Source organism: Pristis pectinata, chromosome 1 (genome assembly GCF_009764475.1).
Source record: "Pristis pectinata isolate sPriPec2 chromosome 1, sPriPec2.1.pri, whole genome shotgun sequence".
NCBI classification, from domain to species: Eukaryota; Metazoa; Chordata; class Chondrichthyes; order Rhinopristiformes; family Pristidae; genus Pristis; species Pristis pectinata.
This window is the reverse complement of record NC_067405.1, coordinates 67,131,255-67,156,929: the sequence shown is the minus strand read 5'-3', so window position 1 is coordinate 67,156,929 and position 25,675 is coordinate 67,131,255. Positions and strand designations below refer to the sequence as shown.

The following is a 25,675-nucleotide window of genomic DNA, read 5'->3' as shown; positions in this document are numbered from 1 at the left end:
CCATGCACTTTCTTCAGATTTAATGTGTAACTATGGAAACTCTCATTAGCTCAAGCTATGCCTACCTTTTCACTCTCACCTCTTCTCCTGGACAGAGCAAGGATAGAGCTCTCTTGGACCTCATCTTCCACCCCACTAGCCTCTGCATTCAATGGATCATCCTTTCTATTATCTGACAGTTCCAACAAGATCTCACCACCAGATACATCTTCACCTCCCCTTTATTTCAAAGGGACCCTCTCCTTTGCGACTCCCTGGTCCACTTTCTGTCTCCTCCAAGTACTCCCCATCTTGCAGGACTTTCTCAGACCACCACAGGAGATTTGCTACCTGTCCTTTCATCTCCTAACTTCCTACCATCCAGGGACCCAAACAGTTTTTCCATGGGAAACAGTGATTTACTTGTACTACTTCCAATCTATTGCATTCAGTGCTCACAACATGGTCTCCTCTACATTGGAGAAATCAAATGTAGATTGGGTGACAGCTTTATGGGGCATCTATGTTCAGCTGCAGAGGTGACCTTGAGCTTCCACCTTGCCACTTTAATGCTTCTTCCCACTTCCTTTCTGAGTCATCTGTGGTTTCCTGTACGGTTATAACAAGGGCCAATACAAGCCTGAAGAACCGCACATCTGTCTGGGTGCATTACAACCTTCTGGACTTAATATTCTCCCACTTCAGGTACTTGCCTTCTCTCTCTGCATCAGAACTGGTTGCTCCTACTCTTAAGTCATCGATCTGTGACATTGGCTCAGTGTTTGCTCTCCCCATTATTCTAGCCTGACCATTTGCCACACATTATGCTTCTGTGCTTGTATTACCACCCCTTACTGTCCTCATTAATCCGCTTGACCAGAAGTTCACTACAAGTTGTCCCATGGCATAGCCTCACCCTATCAGAGATAATCCCTTTGTCCTAACCATCTCTTCCCCTAACCTTGTCTGAAAATTAAAACTAACTTGTTTATCTCTTTTTCCCAGTTCTGAAGAAGGGTCTTTGACCTGAAACATTAATTCTATTTTTTCTGCAGATGCTGCCTGGCCTGCTGAGTGTTTCCAGAATTTTCTTTTTTCTAAACCTTAGATTAAACAAGAAAACATGTACAAGTGAACTGGTCAGGGGTTGACCATTTTGCTTTAAACAAATTGTTAAAAGAAGTTTAGGAATTCTCTGGGTGGAAACAACTGGTCCTCATTATGGAAAACTTGTGTTTTTTTTTGGATAGTCAGCAGATTGTTTCCTTCCTGATTTCAAAGGGTTCAATGTAAAATGCAACTGAATAAAATTAGTCTGCTTTAATATAATGGCACCACAGACTCTTTTCCATACAAATTGAACCTATATTCCACCATGATTATCAATTCTTTTGGAAGTATATTGTGTCCTATTTTAATTTCAATATTTTGGCTGCATTTTCTAACGATAATCTGGGTTTCCATATACAGTCCTAGATTTTCTTAGTAATGTGAAACATGTTGGCATTGATAAGTTTAATGTTTGGATAACATGGATGAGAATTTCTCTTTTCTAGGAGAGAGATGCTTATTTTTCTTTGTAATTTATTACCTGCTAATGAAAACCAGGTAATGCACTTTTGTTGATGGTAACAATTCATAGTCCACTAATATTACTACTAAAGTCTATGACAAGATTACCTGGCAACTGGAAGTGTCAAGAGAGCAAGGCAGGAGGTTATTAGATGTATACAGCATGGAGGTTAACTAGGGTTTGAATGGAAGTGAAAAGGTAATATTATGATTACAGGGGGATCTTGATCAGTTAGGTAAGTGGGCTGAGGAGTCGCAAATGGATTTCAATACAGACAAGTATGAGGTGATGCATTTTGGAAAGTCAACCCAGCGTAGGACTTGTACTATGAATGGTGGGGCACTAGGGAGTGTAATGGAACAGAGGGACTTAGGCGTACAAGTGCATAGTTCATTGAAAGCGGCAACACAGGGTGGTGAAAAAGTCGTTTAGCACGCTGGTCTTCATCGGTCAGGGCACTGAGTATAGGAGTTGGGACATTATGTTGCAGTTGTATAAGTCATTGATGACCACACTTGGAGTACCATTTACGGTTTTGGTCACCCTGTTATAGGAAAGATGTGGTTAAACTGGAAAAAGTGCAGAAAAGATTTATGAGGATGTTGCCAGGACTAGAGGGCCTGAGTTATGGGAAGAGGTTGGCCAAGCTAGGTCTTTATTCCTTAGAATGTAGGAGAATGAGGGGGTGACCTTATAGAAATGTTTAAAATTATGAGAGGCATAGATAAGGTGGATGGTAACAGTCTTTTCCCCAGGGTAGGGGAGTCCTAACCAGGGTGAGAGGGGAAAAATTTAAAAGGGACTTGAGGAGCAACTTTTTCACACAGAGGTTGGTGGGTATATGGAATGAGCTGCCAGGAGAAGTGGTTGAGGCAGGTACAATAGTATAATTTAAGAAGCACTTGGATGGGTACACGGAGGGGCAGGACTTAGAGGGATATGGGCCAAACATAGGAAATTGTGACTAGCTGGGTGGGCACCTGGTTGGCATGAACTCAATGGGCTGAAGGGCCTGTATCCATGCTGTATTGTTCTATGACTCTATATGATTAGAATAATTTGGCAAAAAATTAATTAAAGCTCTATATCAACATTATACTATATAAATTTATCCCAGTTTTATAAAATGTTTAAATATTGGGTGGAGTGGGTATATCCAGCACAAGTACAAAACATCAGTAGGAAGTTCTTATGTAGTCTGGAAATGGCAGTATTAAATTAGATAACTAACAGCCAAGAAGTCAATATATGAGTGAATGATCATCAGTATGTTATTTTTAAATAGACTTTATGTGTGGAAAAATTAGAATTTATTCTACAGAGAAGGTGCAAAACTTCAGTATTCTTTAAGATGAATTTTATTTAAAAATAAGGAACAACAGTGGTGGTGCCTATTGTGACTTTGAAGCAGATCTCATAATAAATCTATTTATCAAAGCAAAATCAAACTCAATAATAACAGCAATGAATTTAACTTAACTAGAGCCAAAAGTGTTGTGGGTGCCCCAGTTAAATGGCCACAGGTCTATGTGGGGGTGTTACTTTCCATCCCAATTTGTTATGTGGCAAAGGCTGTTAATTTATCTTCAGGTGTTAATGGTACATTGGCAGGGCCACGTTTGGTCAGAAACTAATTTTATGCTCTGGATTTATTTGAAGAAGAACCTCATATGAAGCTAATTCACACATAGTAAGTTTTCATAAATAACAGTGAATTAAGTAGCCTGTTAATCTGTTTTTGGTAGTTTTAAATGTAAGACAAGTGTTGCCTGTGAGCGGTGCTGCACTTCTTAAGTTACGCAAGGAATCTGTTTTGTGTATCTGCTAATATCTGGTCTGCTTAACAACTCCAAAAGTTGGCACACACTGTAGTATAGAATTTTTCTCTGTAATATACTGAAATACTTGGGTTGCTCTTTTACCGTTTCTACATCTGATTTACAAAATTAAGCATGAACATTATAATATGACAATGGCCTAAATCATGTTTCAGACAAGTGTGGTGTGGAAGGTAGATATCTGAGACCTACTGAGTTCGGGTCTGATTGTTTGCATCTGATTGTTTATTCTGTTGCTGGATTCGCAGTTGAGTCCAAAAATAGAGCAGAATATGCTGAGGAGAGAGTCCAGACGCCCTTTGCATCTGGCTGTCATATTTATGCCAGTGAGGGTTAGCAATAGGAATGGCAACCTGTTTACTTTCTCTCTTTGCAAAAAGATAAATTCTTTACTTAATTTATTTAATGTCATAATGTGTCTCGAATTAAACTAATTCATACATTTTAATAACTTGTAAAAATTATTTTAATCTATTTGAATAGGGTTTTAAACATTTCTGACTATCTGAGTCATTTAATAATGTTATAGGCTGCAACCTATCCAAGGCTGCTGGAGGGATCTTGTGGCGGAGGCTCGGGATATGCTATCTGGTGCTTGCTTGTGATTGGAGCTCATTTGGCTTAACAGGCTACCTGTCAGATGCAGGTATCAGCCTATCCAGGCCTCTCCATTTAGAAACCTGGGGTAGCAAGTCTGGGTAGTGAACTGACTCCAAGATGATCAAACCCATTGGACATTTCATATATGTAGTTAATCTGTACCACATAGTTAGCCACAGATTACTGATGGGCTTCTTGATACTCTTAGGTCATGTATCAATAAATAACCATGCCTTTAACCTTTCTCTTTGTTTTAAAATGTACTTTAGCAACATTCAGGAATTCTATTAACAATTAACGATTTGGAAGAGGGGAGTAAGTGGAAAAGCAAATTATGCAGAGAGTCTGCAGAGAGATAGATGGGTTAAGTGAGTGAGCAAGGGTCTGGAATATGGAGTACAATGTTGGTAAATGCGAGGTCATCCACTTTGGAAGGAAAAATAGAAGATCAGATTATTATTTAAATGATCAAAGATTGCAGCTTGCTGTTGTGCAGAGCAACTTGGGAGTGCTTGTGCACGAATCACAAAAGATTGGTTTTCAGGTGCAACAGGATAGATCGGCTGGTTGAGTGGTGTCGCAACAACAATCTTGCACTCAACATCAGCAAGACCAAGGAATTGATTGTGGACTTCAGGAAGGGGAAATCTGTAGAACGCACACCAGTCCTCATTCAGGGGTCAGCGGTGGGAGGGGTCAGCGGTGGAAAGGGTGAGCAGCTCTGGGCGTCAACGTCTCAGAGGATCTATCTTGGGCCCAACATATTGATTGAATCACAAAGAAGGCATGCCAGCGGCCCTATTTCATTAGGAGTTTGAGGATATTTGGTATGTCACCAAAGACTCTTGCAAATTTCTACAGATGTACGGTGGAGAACATTCTGACTGTTTTCATCACTGCCTGGTATGGAGGCTTCAATGCGCAGGATCGAAAGAGGCTGCAGAGGGTTGTAGACTCAGCCAGCTCCATCACAGGCACAACCCTCCCTGCCATCGAGGATATCTTCAAGAGGTGGTGCTCAAGAAGGTGGCATCCATCATTAAGGACCCTCACCATCCAGGACATGTCCTCTTCAAGTTACTACCATCGGGGAGGAGGTACAGGAACCGGAAGGCCCACACTCAACGTTTCAGGAACAGCTTCTTCCCCTCCGCCATCAGATTTCTGAACGATCCATGAACCTATGAACACTACCTCGTTATTCCTCTTTTGCATTGTTTATTTATTTTTGTAACTTATGGTAATTTTTATATCTTGCACTGTACTGCTGCCGCAAAACAACAAATTGCACGATATATGTCAGTGATAATCTGATTCTGATTATCAAGAAGGCAAATGGAATGTTGGCCTTCATTGCTAGAGGGATTAAATTTAAGAGCAGAGAGGTTATGCTGCAACTGCACAGGGTACTGGTGAGGCTGCACCTGGAGTACTGCGTGCAGTTCTGATCTTCTTGTGAAAAGATATGTTGGCTTTGGAAGTGGTGCAGAGGTGGTTCATCAGGTAGATTCTGGAGATGAGGGGGTTAGCCTATAAGGAGAAATTGAGTCGCCTAGGACTATACTCGCTGGAATTCAGAAGAATGAGAGGGAATCTTATAGAAACATGTAAAATTATGAAAGGGATAGATAAAATAGAGGCAGAAAAGTTGTTTCCACTGGGAAGTGAGACCAGAACTAGGGACATAGCCTCAAGATTTGGGGGAATAGATTTAGGACGGAGAAGAGGAGAAACTGCTATTCCCAGAGAGTAGTGAATCTGTGGAATTCTTTGCCCAGGAAAGCAGTAGAGGCTACTTCATTAAATATATTTAAGACACAGTTAGATAGATTTTTGCATAGTAGGGGAATTAAGGGTTATGGGCATTTTAAATTTAAATCCTAGTTTTGTATGAAATTATTTGTAAGGTGCACCATCATGGTAGCACTCAATATTGAAGGGAAATAAGTACTGTGATTAATTAGGTTTTAGTGTTTTCCTAAACCTAAGTTGCTCTCCACAATCTATATTTTGTTTCCAAAGACATTTAATGGTCATCTTGAATCAGGCAATAATCGGACATGTAAATATGTTCTCATACCTAATCTCTATCCACACCCTTACTCACCAAGTGTGGCTGAAGAAAGTATGCCACCCACCAACTGGCTCTTCTCTTGCTTGTTCCTTTTCACCTTGCCTTCACCCCATATCTCACCTCTATATTCCCAGCATAGTGACTTCTCAACTAAGGTTGCCACTTCCTCCCACAAAATAATAATAATAATTGGCATTCAAATTGTCTTTCTATTATTTTGCAAGTCTAAAACATTTAGGAGCTCCTGTGTACATTAGGCTGGGTTTATGATAATAAGAAAATATTTTGTAAGTCCTGCTTATTACCAAAATAATACTCGGTGGAAGCCCCATCACTCAAACCATCCAATGATTTGAATATCTTCCCTTCTAATGTGGAGGCATGAGCTGTTTTATTGAGGTCATGGTATTACTGACCAGTAAGGTAAACCAAATCATCTTGCAAAACTGCAAATATGTAAGTGATGATGCAATGAACATAGAGCCCTTTGTCATTCATCATAGTGTTAAAGCATTGATTAATGCTGTAAAACTAGACTTTCTAGATTCTTAATGGTATAGGACATTTGCAGTGGAGCAGAAAGATAAAGATCAATGCAGTCATGTAGTTCTGAAGTCCAGTATTCATTTATGCAGAGTTTATAGTTTTTGGCTTTTATTTTGTTTCTACCCTTCCATATATTTGGGGAAAAAAAGCCAGGGATGACAGTTAAACAAAAAAAAGGAAAAAATGACTGAAAGCACATCTGCTCTTCAAAAGTTGGACTTAACTGTAAATTACATGCTATTATCAAGTAGCGACAGGCATTAAAGGTTTACTCCTAGCTTGCAAATTAACTATGTAGAAATTGTTGCAAACAATAGTTACCCCACAGATGAAGCAAAATCACATTATTGCATTGAACATTCAAATCTTAGGACAAAAGTGAGAGGAGCAAAATGAGAGGAACTAACCACCAAAGTGCAGGTACGTTATATATTGAGGCTAAACATGTGGTTTTTCTTTTGGTTTGTAATAAATGATTACTTATTATGAAAAACAAACAATTTAATAGAAAATGATTGGCATTTTCAGTTCGCTTTCAACTCAATTTGAATACTTTATTTAGGATTCCATGCCCATTTTAAGATAACGAGGATCCATCATTAAATTCCAAAGTTCTGTCAACATGTACAACTTTGTAAATATCGAAAATAGAATGTCAGTGCTGCTGCCTAACCTAAATTGTGGGATGGCCGGTCCATTATAGGTGAGATTGAGTAAGCTAGACCTCTACTCTCTATTTTCTTGGGTTTAGAAGAATGAAAGGTGACATCGAAACATACAAAATTCTTAGCAAGCTCAACCGGGCAGATGTAAGAAGGATTTTCCCCCTGACTAAAGAACTTAGAACTTTACATTACAGTCTCAAATTAAGGGGTAGGCCTTTTAGGACTGAAGGGAGAAGAAATTTTTTCACTCGGAAGGTGGTGAATCTTTGGGATTCTGTATTCTGGAGGGCTTTGGAGGCTTAGTAATTGACTTCATTCAAAACAACGACCAATAGATTTCTGGATATTAAAGAAATCAAAGGATATGTTGACAGAAAGGAAAATGGTGTTTGAGGTAGAAGATCAGCTATGATTTTGTCAAAAGGCAGAGCAAGCTTGAGGAGCTAAAGGACATAATCCTAGTTTTTGTAATATACTTTTATATAATTTGAACTGAAGATGTGCTTATTATATTATGAAATAATCTTGAAAATAATAAATTTGCAGTAAGTTACATTCTGTTGTAACCAATCGGTCTTTGACACAATTGGAGAGTGACCTTTTTAGTGTGACCCATATGCCTTGTATATTATTATCAGCTGCATTTTCAGTGGAGCTTTCACATTGTGGACTAAAGCATTTTTAATAGCAGTGCCTTACTATGACAATTTTTGTGTAAAATTGCACTTAATAAAGTTATCTTGAAGACTTTAAGTAAACAGCACTATAATTAGTAGCTGGCGAGAGAAAATGTCACAGCCTGCAGGCTTTTTTAATTCTATATGTATTATGCATTTTATCCATGCACCAAAGCTGTTTTACATGTACATCCATATCAGCTCCATTAGGCAAAATGACAAGTGGATTGAAAATAAAAAAAATGATATCATGCAACTTTGATCACCTTTAATTTCTAAAATATGCAGCAAGCATGAAAGAAAATTTTAATTATTCAGAGCTGAAGGAGTCTGATTTTTAAATGTCTAGCATTTACTTCAGGGTAAAAGAAACTGGGCTTTTGGCAACTACCCTTTTTGTATACTGGATACACTGCAAGTTTCCAGCATGCAATTGGTGACTCTGTATTTACATCTCTTTGTAGAGGTTACCACCTTGGTCCAAAGACTCAAAGCAGAATATTATTCAGTGATTTCTGGTATTCAGAGAGATCTGTGTGTACAAGAAACACAAAGTTAACAAATACATTAAGCAATTAGAAAAGTAAATGGAATGTTGTCCTTTACTTTCAAGAAGGATAAATACAAATGCATGGAAGTTTTGTTACAACTGTACATGACATTGGTGAGACAATACCTGTAGCATCACATAGAATTTGTGGCCTCCTGGTTTAAGGAAGGATGTTCTTCCCTTGGACGCATTGCAAAGAAGATTCACTAGATTGATTCCTGGGATAAAGGGGTTGTCATATGAAGAATGATTAAATAGATTGTGTCTGTACTTTCTGGACTTCAGGCGATTTATTGAATCATAAGATTTACTTAAGAATATATGAATTAAGAAGAGTAGGCCACACAGCCATTCCAACCTGCTCCACCATTTAATAAGATCATGACTGATCTGACTGTAACCTCAACCCTGCATTCCCCTTTACCCATGGTAATTTTTTGCACTTTGGAATAACAGATATCTATCCATCTCTGTCTTAAAAATATTCAAAGACTTTGCATTCACCATTCTTTGATGAAGAAGAAGAAAAATTGCTTATGAAATGGGCGACCCCTTGTTCTTAAATGGTAAACCTTAGTCCCAGACTCTCTAAAAGAGGAAACATCCTTTCCGTATCCAGCCTGTCAAAGCCCCTCAGGATATTGCATGTTTCAATCAGGTCCCCTTTCCTTCTCCTAAACTACACCATATACAAGTCTAGCCTATCCAAACTTCTCTCATAAGACAACCCACCCATTACAGGAATTAGATCAGTAAACCTCCTCTGATCTGCTTACAAAGCATTAGAATCCTTTCTTGAATAAGGATAGTACTGCTGTATACAGAAGTCCAGATGTAGGCTCTCCAATGCTCTATAAAGCTGAAACATGGTCTCCCTACTTTTTTATTCAATTCCCCAGCAATAAACTAAATTTCTTTTGGCTTTCCTAATTAACTTTTATACCTGCATATTTGTCTTTTGCTAATTATGCAGGAGGACCACCTGATCCCTCTGTATCTCAGAGCTCTGCAGTCTCCCATCATTTAAATGCTCTTCTATTTTTACTGACAAAATGGACAACTGCACATTTTCCCAATTTGTACTCAATTTGCCAGATTTTTGCCCACTCACTTAACATATCTGTTTTGGGGAACTTGATGGGGCAAGGGCTATGAGGAATTTCCCCACTGTAATCTAGAACTGGGATGCTGTCTCAAGATAGGGCGGCACGGTAGCATAGCGGTTAGCATGACGCTATTACAGCGCCAGCAATCAGGGTTTGATTCCCGTCGCTGTCTGTAAGGAGTTTGTACGTTCTCCCGTGTCTGCGTGGGTTTCCTCCGGGTCCTCCAGTTTCCTCCCACATTGCAAAGACGTATGGGTAGGTTAATTGGGTTTAAAATGGGCGGCGCGGACTCATTGGGCCGGAAGGGCCTGTTACCACACTGTAAATAAAATTTAAAAAAAATAAAGAGATAGCCATTTAAGACTTGGTTGAGAGGGAATTTCTCCTCTCAGAGGGTTGTAAGTCTTTGGAATTCAGAGAGCTACAGATGCTGAGTTATTAAATCTATTTAAGACAGAGAAAGACTTTTGGACTGCCAGTGAATTATAGGGATCAGGTAGGAAAGTGGCATTGAAGCCAGTGATCAGATAAGCCATAATTTTATTGAATAGTGGCGCAAACTTGAGAAGCCACTTGGTTCCTTACACTTTTGTCCTTGTGAATTACCAATTTATGCAGCTTTATGGGTCTCCGGTGATTAGAGAATGAGAGAAGAGTATCAAAACTCATTTCTTGTGAAATTCCCATAGCTGGCAAAAAGAACAGATATTTAATCTGGCAGTCACTGTAATAAAATAAATGTGACAATGTGACAAATGTTCATACTAACTACAGCATTTTATATACTTTTGCTACAAACTATATGCTTTTCTTAAGTTAGCATTATTCGGAATTAGTACCTAAACCTTTGACAGCATTGATTTATAATGTGTTGTTGTACCATCCAGAAGCCATCTATCAGCAGATCTCATATTTTTTCTTTCAATTTTCTTGAAATTAACCAAAGATTTTCAGGACCATATTTCTTTATCAAAGACCTATAGTTTTTCTTCATGGCTAATGTGCTTTGATTAGTCTACATCACCTAGTGGGATATTACAGCTTGTGCATCTAATGATATTTACATGGAATGGATGACCAAAGAATATTTTGGATCTTGTCATGAAGTCATTGTTAATGAATTGCAATTACTCTTAAAAAACTCCTAATCGGTAGTATCTTTTGTGGAGAAATTTGTCACCAACATGCAGAATTGTCATACTTTGTTATTCAATAATTACAAAATACTTTATCACACTGTGTCCAAATTCCTTGTTAAGCTATATTGATTACTTTTTTTAATTTCATTTGTAATAATCAAATATTTATGGGAGTGTTAATATTAAGCAAACTAGGTCACTTTCAAACATTTTCTATAAAAAATAATTGTCTGTTAGCCACCTGCCACCTATGGGAACAGTGCTTTTCTCATTCGATGAGGTAATGGGGAAATCAGACTGTTACTACGGCATTGAACATAAATATTTTTCTTGGTGCTTTGTGAAAGATAATAAAAATATTGGAATCCAGAGTTTGTAGGCCATGGTGGGAGCCTATAAATGGTTGAGTTATTGCTATCCAGACAGGACAGTGGTGGTTTAAGGAGGCGGTATAGACTAGGAATAAATGGTCTGAATTATTCCTATTCCCTTGTTATAAGAAGGAGATGTACTGTGATTTATTTTTACAGGGTGTCTGTCATTGGAATTCAGTGCAGAAAACCACCCACACACTCACCGTACACGTTGACTGCTTCACAGCTATTCCATATATTTGTATAAAAATGAGGAAAGAAATACCGTGCCGCCGAGCTGAAATGCTTACAAAATTGACAGAAAGTGAATAAACTTCAGTCTGGATACTGTCTGCACAGCTATTTGTTTCACTTCTTGATACAAATGTGTTTGCCTTGGTGGTAATGGACAGGAGGTAACTCTAGGACTGGGTGCACTTGGCAGGTTTCCCCAGGGTGTACAAACACAGCTGTACAAACAGTGTGGGGCTTGTAGAGGAAACAAAGCCAAAGGGAGGGAATGGGGTTGGGGGATGTGGGGGGGGGGGGGGCAGTGGTGGGAGGACAGAATGACACAACTTGGCACAAGCAGTTCCCGCAAGGCAGCTCAACCTCCAAATATTAGCTGTCTGTTTACAAAGATCTTACTGATGGTGCTGATTGATGTCATTAAAATTGTCACATGATGCTCTCATTAGAGTTGTGTTTAACATCAGAATGATTAAATAAAACATACTGTTGACCATTAGATAAGTTTGAAAAAGGAATGGAGAACCCTCAAAGGCTTGCTGCTTTCCATAATGAGATCAAATGTACAGCTGGGGTCCAACACTAACATGATAACATGATGGCATTGTTCTTAGCTGACAAATTGTAATCCAATTGCTGTTGAAGAAGTCATTTGGATCATTTGTTGAAGAAGAGTATTTTAATGTTGTAATTCAGAGTATATTGTGTCATGGATCTCAATTTTTTGAGATCCAAGCATTACTGGGAAGACCCATAGCTATTGCCCTTGAGAAGGTGTTGTTGAACCAGTGGAATCATTCTGCTGAAGGTACTCCCACATCTCTGTTGATTTTGGCCTAGCAATGATGAAGTAAGAGCTTTATCTTTTCCAGTCAAGATGGTGTGCAATTTAGAGGGGAAACCTTCAGGTGGTGGTGTTCCTGTGCACCTCATGTCCTTGGTGGTGGAGGTCATAGTATGAGATGCAATATTTTAGCTGGAGTTTAAATAGCTAAGGATCCTATATAGCTTTATTAAATTAACGGCTAAAGGAAGATGAAAGTTTCATAAGTATCCCTATCTTTAATGATATCAAGTGCCCACAAGAGAGTACAAAATGCAAGGCTCAAGTGCTGTGTAGGTGATCCATTTTAGCCAACTTGTAATTTCCCTGTCACAAAAGCTAATCTTCAGCCAATTTGATTTCCTGGAATAATAATGTATCAAGGAATAATTGAATCTACTGGATACAAAAGAGTGGAAGCGACAATAGGCCAGCTTCTGGGTTATAAAGCAAGATTGTAAAGAAAAACACCTACAAATTTAAGATATGTATAAAATTATCCAGAGCATGGTGGAGAGCAGCAGTTTATGGGGAAAGTAAAACCTGAGTGACAAAGGATTGCAAATTTCAAACTTCCATGGGGTCTATGTATTGTCAACCCAAAATTCCTTTACCCTAGTTTGAGTCGTATGTGTTTTGACAGATATATATCTTAATTATGCTCACCTGCTGCTGAAACCATCTTGCATGTCTCCATTGTTGCTATTCTTGTGCTGTGCCAGCTGGCTTTTCACCTTTTATAAACTTCCTGTATCTTAATTTGCATCAGTGCCCTGTACACCTGTTAATCAAGCGCTTGCTGATCTTTATTGGCTTATTGGTAAAGGCCTAGTTTGAAAATTGCGATTCTTGATTTCAAATCCCTCCATAGCTTCTTCAGTCCTCATCTCTAACTTTCACCAATCCTTCAGCACTTGTAGGTATCTCACCTATTATGTGTTCCCAATTTAATTACTCCATTATCTGTGGATGTACCTTTGCTGCCAAGGCCATAAGCACAAGAATTCTCTCGATCTCTCTGTTTCCCCCAGTTTTTTTGTTCCTTAACCCACTTAACCAAGTTGTTGTCTTCTGCTGTAGTGTTGCCTAAGTGGCTCATAATGATCCTGTGAAGTGTTTCTGAATGTTTACAACATTAAAAGTGCTATGTTAATGCAAGTTGTTAAGCATTTCTTACATCAGTGGCATTCATGTTTTTCCTTGATGTTTTCATAAAGATGTGTACTGAGATTTTGGATTTTATTTTAAGTACCGTACCAGAAGAATGTGTGCAATTTTCTTTGATGCACATTATCAGTATATTTAGTAGGAAGACATTCTTGAACAAACAACATATAATGCAATTTGTTTTGTTCTGTGTATTTTGATTAAATTATTTGTAATGCAAATCTATTGAAGTTGGTGAATTGGCAGATCAATTTGTTCCTTGATCCATTTAACTACTGAATTACAAAAATGCTGTTCCATTAAAGCAATTCAAAAGAAAAATCTATAGCTAAAGCTTTATTTATTTTTACATATGCTGGAGCACCTGTTGTGTATTACCAGTACTTGCTATTTTTACCTTGTGTGTAATTCTGAGATGTGATTAGTAAATAGCCTTTTTTTTTTGGCAGCCTCGTAAAATGAAACAGAGAATTAAATGTATTATATTAAAATTTCCATCTCTTATTGTTTCAACTACTGGTAGTAATATGGAAGCCAGCTTCTGAATTTCTTTAACATTGCCACAAAATTATTTTAACAGGAGAAAACCATCATCTCTGAAACAGCGAGAAAGAAGGAGAAGGAGCTAGTGACAAAGGAAATAGAAAGACTACGAACCTCCATTCAGACCCTGTGTCGCAGTGCCTTGCCTCTTGGGAAAATAATGGACTACATACAAGAAGATATGGATTCCATGCAGAATGAGTTATCAATGTGGCGTAAGGAAAACAAAAAGCACGCAGAATCTCTCCTAAGAGAACAAAGGTTAGGAACTACAGGAACACTGAGTAAATGTGTGTAGAGAAATGTAGAATTGTTTTAATGATAATGGAATAGTGGGTAAGTGCATTGGAAATCAGTCCTTTTAAGAAGCAACAAATCTTGGGTAATACAACATTGGGTAGTGCAACTGAAAAGCAAGTATTTGTTTTTTTTTGTTTAAAGAAAATCCTCAGCCATTCTCAATTCGGTCTCATTTTACTTAATAGACTAATTTGATTTAATATATTTGTAAAGGAATGGGATAAAACATGAACAAAAACTTCTGTCTATGAACTGGCAGTGGTTCAACCCTGAAATCCATAAGAATTCTTAACTTGATATTCAATTATTATTATTAATGGTATATAAAATGTGTTTAAAATGCTAAATTTAGGATCATGTTTACTAAAGCTAAAGTTGGATAGTACCAGTCACTAGCTAGTCAGAAGTGACTCTCCAGCTTCCAGTGAGGCTTTAATAAAGGCAGTAGGCCAGATTGGAAGTAACCAACAGAAGTGTGCCTTCCTACTCTATTTCTTCCACTCCTGTTTCTCTGCTTTCCTGCTACATTTGACCCTTTGATTACTTTCAATGACTTCTTTCCATTTCAGCTACTTTTGCTATGGCACAGCAACAGCACAGAGTAATAACATTATAAAAAGTTGGATGTGTGAAGCAAGTTGAACCCAAGTAGACAGTGATGTTTCTCATTTCAAGTTATGCCAGGATAACTACACTAATGATATCCTGAATTTCAGTTTTCATTATGTTTGTTCTTTATACTTTGAACATGTTCATTCTGCCTTTGATGGTTATCACATCATTCTCTGCACTGGAAATTTTGATTTACTAGTTCTCAGTTTAAAAAAAACAAGCCATTTACAAGAAAGTAAGAATATGAATGGCAGCCCATTGGTGCACTGCCACATGTTGCAGGACTGCCTGCCGAAGTTTCCATTGTCGGCTTTGTTTTTATTGAAAATACCATCTGCCTAAAGTTACTTGGCTGGTGCAAATTGATCTTGTGTAATTTTTGGCTTCATTGTATGTCTGAATACTTGACTCTTTTAATCCATTGTAAATGGTACGTTTTTCTTAATGATGTTCGTATCGCAGCTTCTAACATAAAAAGCCAGCAAAATTATTTCTTCAGTTGTATATATTAGTTTCCTTAGGGCAGAGTGTTACAGCACCACTATTATAGCAAATGAGCTTGGGATCACAAACCCCACTTGCTTGACTTTCATTGTTCATCTAAGGTCATTAAACAGCATTGAGATTCATGACCTTGTTGGGGACTTTGATTAAGCAAGGACTATTTATATTAAACACCTGAGAGCACTGGAGTGATATCATGAATTCTGTCTTCACATAACCATCCAAATCTACTGGCAGGATATGCAAACCAACAGCATCCTCTCCCAGGCCAACAGCCCCAGTATTGAATCTGTAATTGCACCCATTCAGCTTTGTTGGGCATACCTTGTAATTTGCATGACAAACACCAGACACCCAAAACAGATGGTCCATTCCAGGCTCTGTCACAGGAAGAAGTCAACAGATGTTCTCAAAACTTCCTTGAAAATATGCTACATCTTTACCGACTGCTGGCATTCCCTGGCCCCTGACTGCTCAAATTGGAGGCCGCGCACTCGGAATGGCACTCTTTGGAGCACACAAAAGCCCAGCAGAAATGACGGAAGAAGCACAACTCTCAAACAACCCAATTGCCCACCCAGCCAAACACCTGTCGCAAAACCTATGGGGCCCATGTTAGTCTCGTCAATCACTTCAGACCCCACAGAACTGCAGTGGAAGCAATCTTTCCTTTATCCAAAGGGGTTAAAGAAGAGCAGAATTATTGTTCCAGTATGCCAATTCTCATGAGGGTAGACCATTCAAAGCCCTTGTGTTGTACTCTAAGTTTATGAAGTATCCCTTATACTTTGCAAATAATTAAGTGGAGAATATATTGGTTCTTCGGGGCAATATGAGAAGAATGTGTAATTACAAAATTTAGATTAAAATTATAGGGTTGGAGAAATGACCATAATTGGATTGAACTTCATTTGAGGAAACAGTTCTTTCCACCTTAATCTCTACAAATGAACAGAACTGCCATTCTAGCACACAAAGGAATTACTGTAAACAGTGCTCTTTTTTCTTCCTTAAAAAAATTGCTAGCCTTTAGAAATTTATCTTAGCTGTTTGATAGCTATGACTTGAGGTAACCTTTTGGTTATTTTTCTGGTGGACATTAGGATTCACCAAACCAAAAGTTGTTTTCACTTTATATTGCTCTGCTTTTTGGAGTTGATAATATCAACTAGCCTTCATATTGCAGAAAAACATTTTAGCCTAGAGAATGGATTTCACCCTGTTTGATGCATGACCTAGCAACTGCACCTAGTGCTAACGTTTGTTTGGATCCACAGCAAAGAAAATTGGCCAAAATCAGATTTAAAATGCCGTTCAGGTGTTTTCCATCCTACGACTAACAGGGGAGCTGTTTGATTCCTGGTGGGATCTTGCTCTGTTCAGCAGTTTGGCCTCATTTCCCTTGGCAATCAGAGAACCAACTCACTGCAGCTGTCCTGGGGGAGGAGATGGAGGCCCTGAGGGCTGGCCATCATTTGAAGAGCCTAGCAGGGAAGGTCTGGGATAGTGTCACCCTGAGGTAAGAATACCCAAAGTATGGTACAATTCCACAAGAAAGTTCATAACATGAAATAATTTTTAAGGATGAACCCTAGACCAAAGCATGCTACTCTTTCACACACTCTCTCTCTTTCTCACACACACACTCTCTCACACACACTCTCTCTCTCTCTCTCTCTCTCTCTGTCTCTCTCTTTCTCACACTCTCTCTCTCTCTTTCTCTCTCTCTCTCTCTCCTCACCCCCCTTCTCTTTCTCTCTCTCTCCTCCCCCCCCCCCCCCCCCCCCCCCACCCTCTGGTGTCCCCCTTAAACAGAAGGGACACAGAGCGGGGCAGGGATTTGTAGGTTATTGGTGGGAGAGGAGGCAGATGGAAATGCACTGCTCCCACCTGGCAGAAGAATCCTTCAGCCCCACAGCAGCTGGCAAATAACCTCCCCATTCATCCCTCCATCCCACCAGTCTGCCAAACTGTCCATAAATTGAGTGTTTGTAACCTGGGGAGGACCTGTAGTGCTAATCCACTAAACCCACATTGGAACAAAAAAACACTTCAAATTAAGCAAGATGAGCATTGCAGAAATTGGGAACTTAATGCAAAAAAAGTTGTACGTTGTAGGTTAACTTGTTTAGAGCAGAGGACTGTGTATGTGGAGCTCACTGTGTTACAGCTTGCAAGAGTAAAACATAGATTTACAATTCCTAATGCTTCTTGGATTGGAGCACAGCAATTAAACTTTATGTTCCCTTATTTTCACCACTTAATCATGCAAGGTTGCCTTTGCCAGTTTTTATGCTGATAATAATCATGTTACAAATCTGAGCTTTTTGTCTTTACTTGCAGTGTTACAGACAGTGCTGTGGAGCCACTAAAGACTGAACTTGCTGAACTGGAGCAGCTGATCAAGGATCAGCAGGATAAGAATTGTGCTGTCAAGGCAAACATACTGAAAAATGAAGATAAGATCCAGAAGATGATTTCAAGTATTAACTTCTCTTCAAGAACGTGAGGGAGAAGGACTCTTGCACATTCGGCACAAAGTCATTAATGCAGTTCGACTAATGATGTGAAGAAATGGTGGCTAGGAGGAATCTTGTAGCAGAGCAGACTAATTGGGTGCAAAGCATTTCTTTGCATTCCAGTCTCTCAGTCATTTGCATTCCACTAGAGAACTTATTATATTGCACATTTTAAAGAAAGCAAATGAGTGCGTAAAATAAAAGCATTGCTTATAAATAGCTTGCAGCCCTGAAAGCAGGACTTGTATTTTTTTTGCTTGCAGAAGTTCATGAAGACAATTTTAGCAAAGTACTCAATGTGAGTGCAAAAGGAGTTGGTTAAAATTGATGGGAGGAATTTTACCCACTTTATATTTGACTGATTGTTACTCTTGATTCTGCAGATTTCTGAATGTTTTTAACAAGCTACAAGGTTCTCTGTAACAATACAAACACCACATTAATTACCTCAACACCAAGGCATACAGGCAAACTAATCTCTGCTCATTGTCCATGGCACTCAGCACCACATGGGTTTATTTTACCATTGTAAACTGAGGGGTTAGGCCACCAAAAGTTTTTTTTCATATGCTTATAAGAACATTTTTATAAAATATAATTTGGTTATTCTTGATCCTTTGGTGTATTGTACATTTGAGCATAACTCAACGTAATGGAGTTTCCTGTAATTTACTGGTTAATACAACAGTGGTTCAGAGATTTTATCTTTAAGTTCTAATGTAAAAATATCTTTATACAAATAATGGAAATGCAGCACTTTAATGTTCTTTTAAACAATAGGTGGTATTGGTGAATTAAATGTTAGATCCATGTTGCTTTGCTATTGTAATTTGAAATATCAAATCACAACTTCAAGTCACCAGGTAGCCTATATTATCGAAGGCACGAAAAATGATTGGCCATAGAACTAAGATATATTACTAAATAAACTGCAACTATTGCTTACAAAATATCACAAACAGAGGCAAATGCTATGAGCTCATCCATGTGATGCAGATCGGAAAAGCGTGTCAGCAAGGCGGCCTGGTAAATTTAGGAATGCTGAATGGAAATAGTTTGTTACACTAGCATTGATACTAATGCATGGCCTTGTTAAATGGTCAAATCCGACTCACAGAGCACAGGTTCACTTGAGTGCTCTCTGAATGAAATGTTGCCTGTAATTAACTTTCCTAAGAACGTAATGAAATATTAAGTGCTCTCTTGGAGCCATAATTTGTCTTCAGTATGCCCTGGTATCAGGAGACATGATTCTCAGCTACTACTTCAGTCTTAAAGATAGCTAACCACTGGAGTCCCCAGCTGTTGTGTTTAGGTCATATTTTGAGGTTGGTGAAGAACGATTTTAATGAAGCTAAAAGCCAAATCGCATATTAAAATGACACATTTTGTAACCATGTTAATTTTTACTTTTGAAGAACACCAAACCAAAAATGTTGTTTCAGTAGTCTTTTTTGTTATAACCACTGCCTGCTGCTTGCTATGATGGTGGACACAATGAAAACACTTCCTTTTTTCCTGCTAACAAAGAAGAATTTTCTGTCTCATCAAATGGATGTGGTGCCTGTGACTATCTTTTAAATTTATCAGAGGCAAACTTATTTGCCAATTTAAAAAAAAGCAGTTGTTATTTGAGGCTGTTGACCATAACTTGCAATTTGTTTTCAAAGTCTTTCTCATAATGAATATTAAAAGTACCCAAGTACCCATAAAACTTATGTTGGCTAGTGTTTCACAAGCCACTGTATCACAGAATGTAACACTGCTTTAATGAAAATTATCAGCCAACTCCTGAGAGACTCTGGAAAGTATAACCGTTTGTACATTATTTTTTTAAGCTACAACATTAACTATTACTTTAGCAGAAATAATGTTATCCATTGAATACTCTTGATGTGTTCAGTTTTATCATTAAGGATTACCAGCTGCTCCTCAGAAAAGTTGATTTAATCCAGGGCAATGCAGCAAATTTGTTAATACAAGGAAAAAGCTAACTTCTGTAATATTAGGCTGGCACAAGGCCGAGTCAAATAAAAATATTCTGAAAGTTGTTTATTCCCTTGTACATTCCAAGCCAGAAGCATAATATACAACTTTGAGAATCAGTATTTCTTTACCTAAAGTAATGCTCTGACCTGACCCAATTATCTTTTTATGAATAAGGTTGAAAGATGCTTCCTGTCCCACCCTAAAAACATGAATGCTTTGAAATAAGGCTTGACAGTAAATCACTGAGTTTTGGATATGTAACATGAGAATTCCTTGTGATAGTGGCCCATTTCTTACAATTCACATTTAGTTTAATTGTCCAAACATATATGTTAGTGTTTTGGAACACATTTTCTATCCAGGAACAAATAAAATCATCTTTCCTATGATGTTGGCCCCATTTGTAGGAACTAAACTCAGGGCAAATGTGGAAATAAGTTGTTTTACAATTTCCATTAATTTTGAAGACTTAAAATTTTTCTTTTTAGAAGAAAACCTTGATATGAAAGAGCTAATGCACTCTTCAGACTTGGTTGATGGGATTTTGCCAGAGCATCACAAAGTCTAATCTATGTGGTATGTTCATTTTTGGGTGAACATGCTGGAAGGAGGTGTTTGTGATCACTTGTTTTGACACAATGTTTATTTTATCTTTGGAGTAAAGTTTCCAGTTAAAAATGAGCTGTGTGATATATCCCAGAGGAAATGTATTTTGCCAAATATTAATTGGTAATATCTCACTAAATGCTTTTGTGTTCTGAAGAACTTTGATCTTATTTCTTCTGTCCTTTAAAACAATCCAAAATTGCAGAAACTACTTAGAATGATGTAGTTGTTTAAAACTTCTTTTGTTAGGTTTCTTTTGAATGATCAAATCTCTTCTGATGACTGGCCCGACTGGGTTAAGATGCTTCATGTTAAATTGGAGAAGGATCCTAAGTGAACTCCAGGTTTGAGTTAAATTTAGCTGATGCCAACTTGGCCACAGTTTGTCTCCATTCTCCTGGCTAGGGAGGAAGAAAATCAGCCACAATTCTCAGCACAGATTGCTTTCCAGTGACTCCTGCTGGAAACTGTGAATGCTTAGGGTTGGCTATGAACGGGGTTATTTCTGACTTTTTGTTTACCTGAAAAGTGACAACTTGAACATACAAAGGGCAGAGAAACCAAATTAAACCAAAAATAGTTGGTCTTTTTGTTTAATCATTTAATAATTCTCTTTTTTAAAGCTAGACCAAGATGTAACTTTTGAAATTTTGTTTCAACTGTTTAAGTCAGTGATGAGAAAGTTTGGAAGAAACATATCTGTGCATTAATCTCGAGTTCTGAAAACTTTGTGCATATAGTGAGTTTGTGTTTTTTTAAAACTATCATTGTCAGACTTAATCCCAAAATTGCTGATTAATGATTAACTAACAGTTTTAGATTTTGATTGAGCCCTTCAACAAACCCCAAATCCTGCTTTGAAAAGTAAAGCATGTCCCCTTAAGTGATTCCTAAAACTCAGTGAAAACAGATAATCTTGTACATCTCTGAACTGGTATGCTCTACTTGTGTTCAATTAGGCACAGTATAACATGTTACTACAAATTTTTTTTTGCAAATACACATGAAAACTATAACTCGTGTGTCTTTTAAAGGTGAATTAATGACAGTAGTGATCTAATTATTCCCCCAAGACTTGTATTTGTTTGATAATTGATTTATGTAACTTTGAAGAAGAGTAGATGACAAACTCGGGCTAATACTTGGTAACCACAGAGCAACAGAAAAGGACACTCCAACTTTAAATGGGTAGTGGAGTCTAGTGCTTTTGCAATGAACCTTCTCCAGATTGCAGGTGATCACCAGCTTGCAGTAATGTGAACTGGGATCATTCATTAACATGATAGTTTTGATTAAATAAAATTCTTTATGGAGCTTCAAATGTTTGATGCATTGTTAATTGTTACTCTTGTATATTTTTGTAAATTTTGGTCACTGTAATATAGTTAAATTAATTTTCTAGTGGAGTGAAATAAAATGTGCAGCTGTATTCAGTGTTCTGTTTGTATTAGCAGCTAAGCTCTATTGTGAAGGCTCAACAATGGTATATGATTCAGTTTTAGGGAATATTTACTGAGAAAACCCTTGTTCTCCTCCAGCCCTGTAAAGATTGGAAATGCTTTTGCTGGGTTATTATGTATTCAATAATTTGATTAGATATTAAATGAAACTGGGATGTCTGAAATGCTGTCATTTTATACATAACATTATCATGGATAGATTAATTAATGGAACTAGCTTTTCATTGAGGTGATTTTGCATTCCAAATCTACAAGTATTTTCTTCATAATGTTTTGGCGTGCTGCCTGAATACTCTTAAGGTTTTTCTCTTCTGCTTTTGACATTCACTGGCTGAGAAGCAGTTCCTACAGGAAGCTCATCACCTTTGCTGCACTGTCTGCTGCTAAATCATAATTTTCCTGCCAGACTTCTGCCAGTGTTATCCACAAAAAATAAAGTTATGTGCTCTTGGGAGTATGCTCCCAACTAACTGAGCCAGATCGGCTTGGTGAGTTCTGTATTTGGAAGGTGGGGATGATAAATGATTGCTTCAACTGAATGTCAAAGCATGCTTCTATTTTCAAAATACTACCCTGAAGTCACTGTAAAATCGTAATGACAGCAGTATTTTAGAGAGGATCTGAGGGGGAGTTTTTTCACATAGTGGTTGGAATCTGGCACGCTCTGCCTGAGGAGGTGGTGGAGGCAGATACTCGCACATTTAAGAAGTATCTAGACAAGCACTTGAATCAGACCAAATGTGAGTAAATTGGATTGGTATAGATGGTCAGCATGGATATGATGGGCCAAGTGGCCTGTTTTTGTGCTGTAGGAGTCTCTGACCATCTGTAAAAGTGAATAGTGTATTAAAATAATAGTGACTATATGTCAGTTACAAATATTGGTAATTCTGTGACAAATCCATTATTGAAAGAGGAAGACCAGCAGAGTCTTAATATTTATTGCTCAAGAACAAAAAGCCAGCAAATTAATGACACTTGTTTTATTTGGTATCAATTGGAATAGATAGATAGTCCAGCAACTTGCAGCCTATTTTTTCAGCTGAAGTCTGTTGCCCATTATACTCGAAGAGATGTTTCTGAGCTGGTGCCAATGACTTTAAAAAAAAATATTCCTCAGCAGCCCCTGGAGATTATGCTCAGGACCTTGATACAATATATTGAGTTAGGTTCTGATCCAAGAAACTGAAGTTGGATGAGTTGGTGGAATTTGCTCTAAGGAGAAAGGCTCGACAGAACAATGCAGTGGTTAAGACTGGGTACTTAAAACTGCTGGTTAGAAAAGGCAGGTCTTTTTTAAAAAAAAGTTAGGGTGGCAGAACTGGTTAAGGAAGATATAATATTGCTGGAAGGAGAACATGGACAGAATTCATTCGGTTGGAGATGAACAAAAAGAGCACTATTCCACTATTCAGAAGTAATCTGTGGTTTACCAAACAGCAAAAGGAAGATAGAGGAGAAATTCTGCTGGCAAGTTAAAGATGTGCAAATAGAGTGATGTTGGAGGACTTTGATTACACCAATAGATAATGGCATAATATTAGAAAAAGGCAGCGTGAGGGCATCACTAGTAAGGTATCCCATTCTTAATTGCTTTTGAGAAGACAGTGCAGAGCCACATTTTGAACCATTGGTTCTTCTTCTTGTGAGGATGCTCCCACAGGCAGTTGGGTCAGGAATTCCAGAATTTAGACCCAGTGAAGATGAAGAAATGGCAATATATTTCCAAGTCAGCATGGTGTTATCTTGGAGGGGAACCTGCCGGTAATGGTGCATCCATGTCCCTGCTGGTGGTAGATGTCGAGGATTTAAAAGGCGATGACAGAATAGTCTGGGCAGCTATCTCCAATGTATTTTGGCCGAGGAATGCTGGATGGCAAGTGTTGACAGGGTAGTTAAAGGACATGCCAGACAAGTGCAAGCTAGTCAATTTAACCTCTGTGTTGGGGAAGACTTTAGAAACATTTCAAAGAAAATGTTAATAAGCAATAGAGAAATTTGAATTAATAGAGGAGAGCTAAATCAGATTTGCTGAAAGCATGTTTGACTGTAGCTAATAATGTCAATATGTATTTACAGGAAGCATTTTACAAAGTCCCAGCAAAATCAGTTGAAGGCCAGAAAGCAGTATGAGATAAATGATTATTTTTCAGACTGGAGGAAGGTGAATTGTGATATTCCCCAGGATTCAGTGCTCCGATCACTGTTTTCCTTGATTAAATAAATTGACGACTTCAGGATATCGGTGTAGCAGATAAGATTTCAAAAAGTCACAAATGACACCAAAGTTCAAGGTGTTAGGGGGATGGAGGTAGACTGCACAAGACGCCATAGGCAAGCAGATTGGGAGGATGTGGCAAATTAAACGTAATATGGAGAAATGTGAAGGGATACATTTTTTGCAAAGAGAATAAGAGACACTTGGTTCTATTATGTTGGAACACAGAAACCTGGATGGTCATGTGCACAAATCTTTGAAAGTAGCAGAAAGTAGTGAGTTCATGGTTAGTAAAGAATATAAGATTCTGGGCTTCATGAAGAAAGAAAGGTGAAGGTTATGAACCTACAGAAAGCACAGATAAGGCCAGAAATGGAGTAATTGCATACAATTTTCGTCATCTTTGTTTAGGAAGGTTGTGAAGGTCCTAGAGAGGATGTAGAAGGTATTAACTAGATTGATTGGGATTAACTAGAATTATTTCATCTGCCTGGTTAGACTGGAGGTAAAAGAAACAGAAAGTGCTGGAAACACTCAACAGGTCAGGCAGCATCTATGGAACGAAAAATGGAGTTGATGCTTAAAGTCAATGACTTGTCATTGGCTTTGTAGTGGGAACGATCATTTGGGGCTTTCAAAAGGGAAATAGAAAGGCACTTGAGAGAAAGTAGATTGTATTGCAGTGGAAGCTAGTAATGGTTTTTCCTATTAATTTTAGGAATATTATTTTACAACTTAATTTTTAAAGTTCTAAGATTTTTTTCAACAAGAACTTTTCAAAAGAGATGGGATTAAAACATTTTACAAGTGGTCATAGTTTGTTGGAGTAGGAAACAGGAAACACTGGTAGAGGCTTGAAAGGCTATCACATTATCTTGTTTGCAGTGAGCTATTGATGACGATATAATTCAAGTACATCCACGGAGTGCAGTATGTAGGGACGGTGTATAACATTTGATCAGGTTTCATTTTGGAAAGGAAGCTTTCAAAAGGAAAAGGGAGTCAATAAAATATCCAGCAGCTGCTCTCCCAATACTAGTTCTGCTTATAAGGTTTTATATACACAAATACACTTTCATATTTTTTAACTAGGTTATAAAAAGAATAAGATTACAGGAAAACATTTCTCTCTGTTGCACCCTTTGTCAGCAGCCTGTAGAAGGTGCTGTTTCCTTTCTGCTGGGCCATATCACTCTTCATCCTCCAGATAAGTACCACAATCCAGAATTAATTTATAATTGCATTGGTTGCAGGAACATAAACTTAGACAAACAGACTTAATTCATTAGATAATATCTTCAAGAATTGTAGCCTGACTTGTATCGCCAAGTATTGGTGAGGTCTTTTATAAAGAGAAGCTTACATTTATATTTTGATTTTCATAGCTTTAGGTCATTCCAAAGTGCTTTATAGCCAGTGATGCATAGTCATTTTTATTGTAGGAAACATGATGGCCAATTAGTGTACAGCAAGTTCCCACAATAGCAAAGTGATAATGACCAGATAATCTGTTTTTAATGTTGTTGATTCAGAGATAAATATTGGCCAGGAGACCAGGGATAATTCTCCTGTTTGTCTTTGAAAT

The 25,675-nt window shown here is 37.9% G+C and overlaps 1 protein-coding gene across 1 annotated transcript in view; it reads left to right on the top strand.

The window, feature by feature from the left end:
* Nucleotides 1-21,957, top strand: part of traf3ip1 (TNF receptor-associated factor 3 interacting protein 1) — an 87,407-nt gene extending 65,450 nt beyond the window's left edge. Inside the window, exons 14-15 of the mRNA XM_052024855.1 lie at nt 13,920-14,143; nt 17,642-21,957. Of these exons, the coding sequence (XP_051880815.1) occupies nt 13,920-14,143; nt 17,642-17,807 (390 nt within the window). The 3' untranslated portion in view covers nt 17,808-21,957. The remainder of the gene's footprint in view (nt 1-13,919; nt 14,144-17,641) is intronic.
* The last annotated feature ends 3,718 nt before the right edge of the window (nt 21,958-25,675 follow it).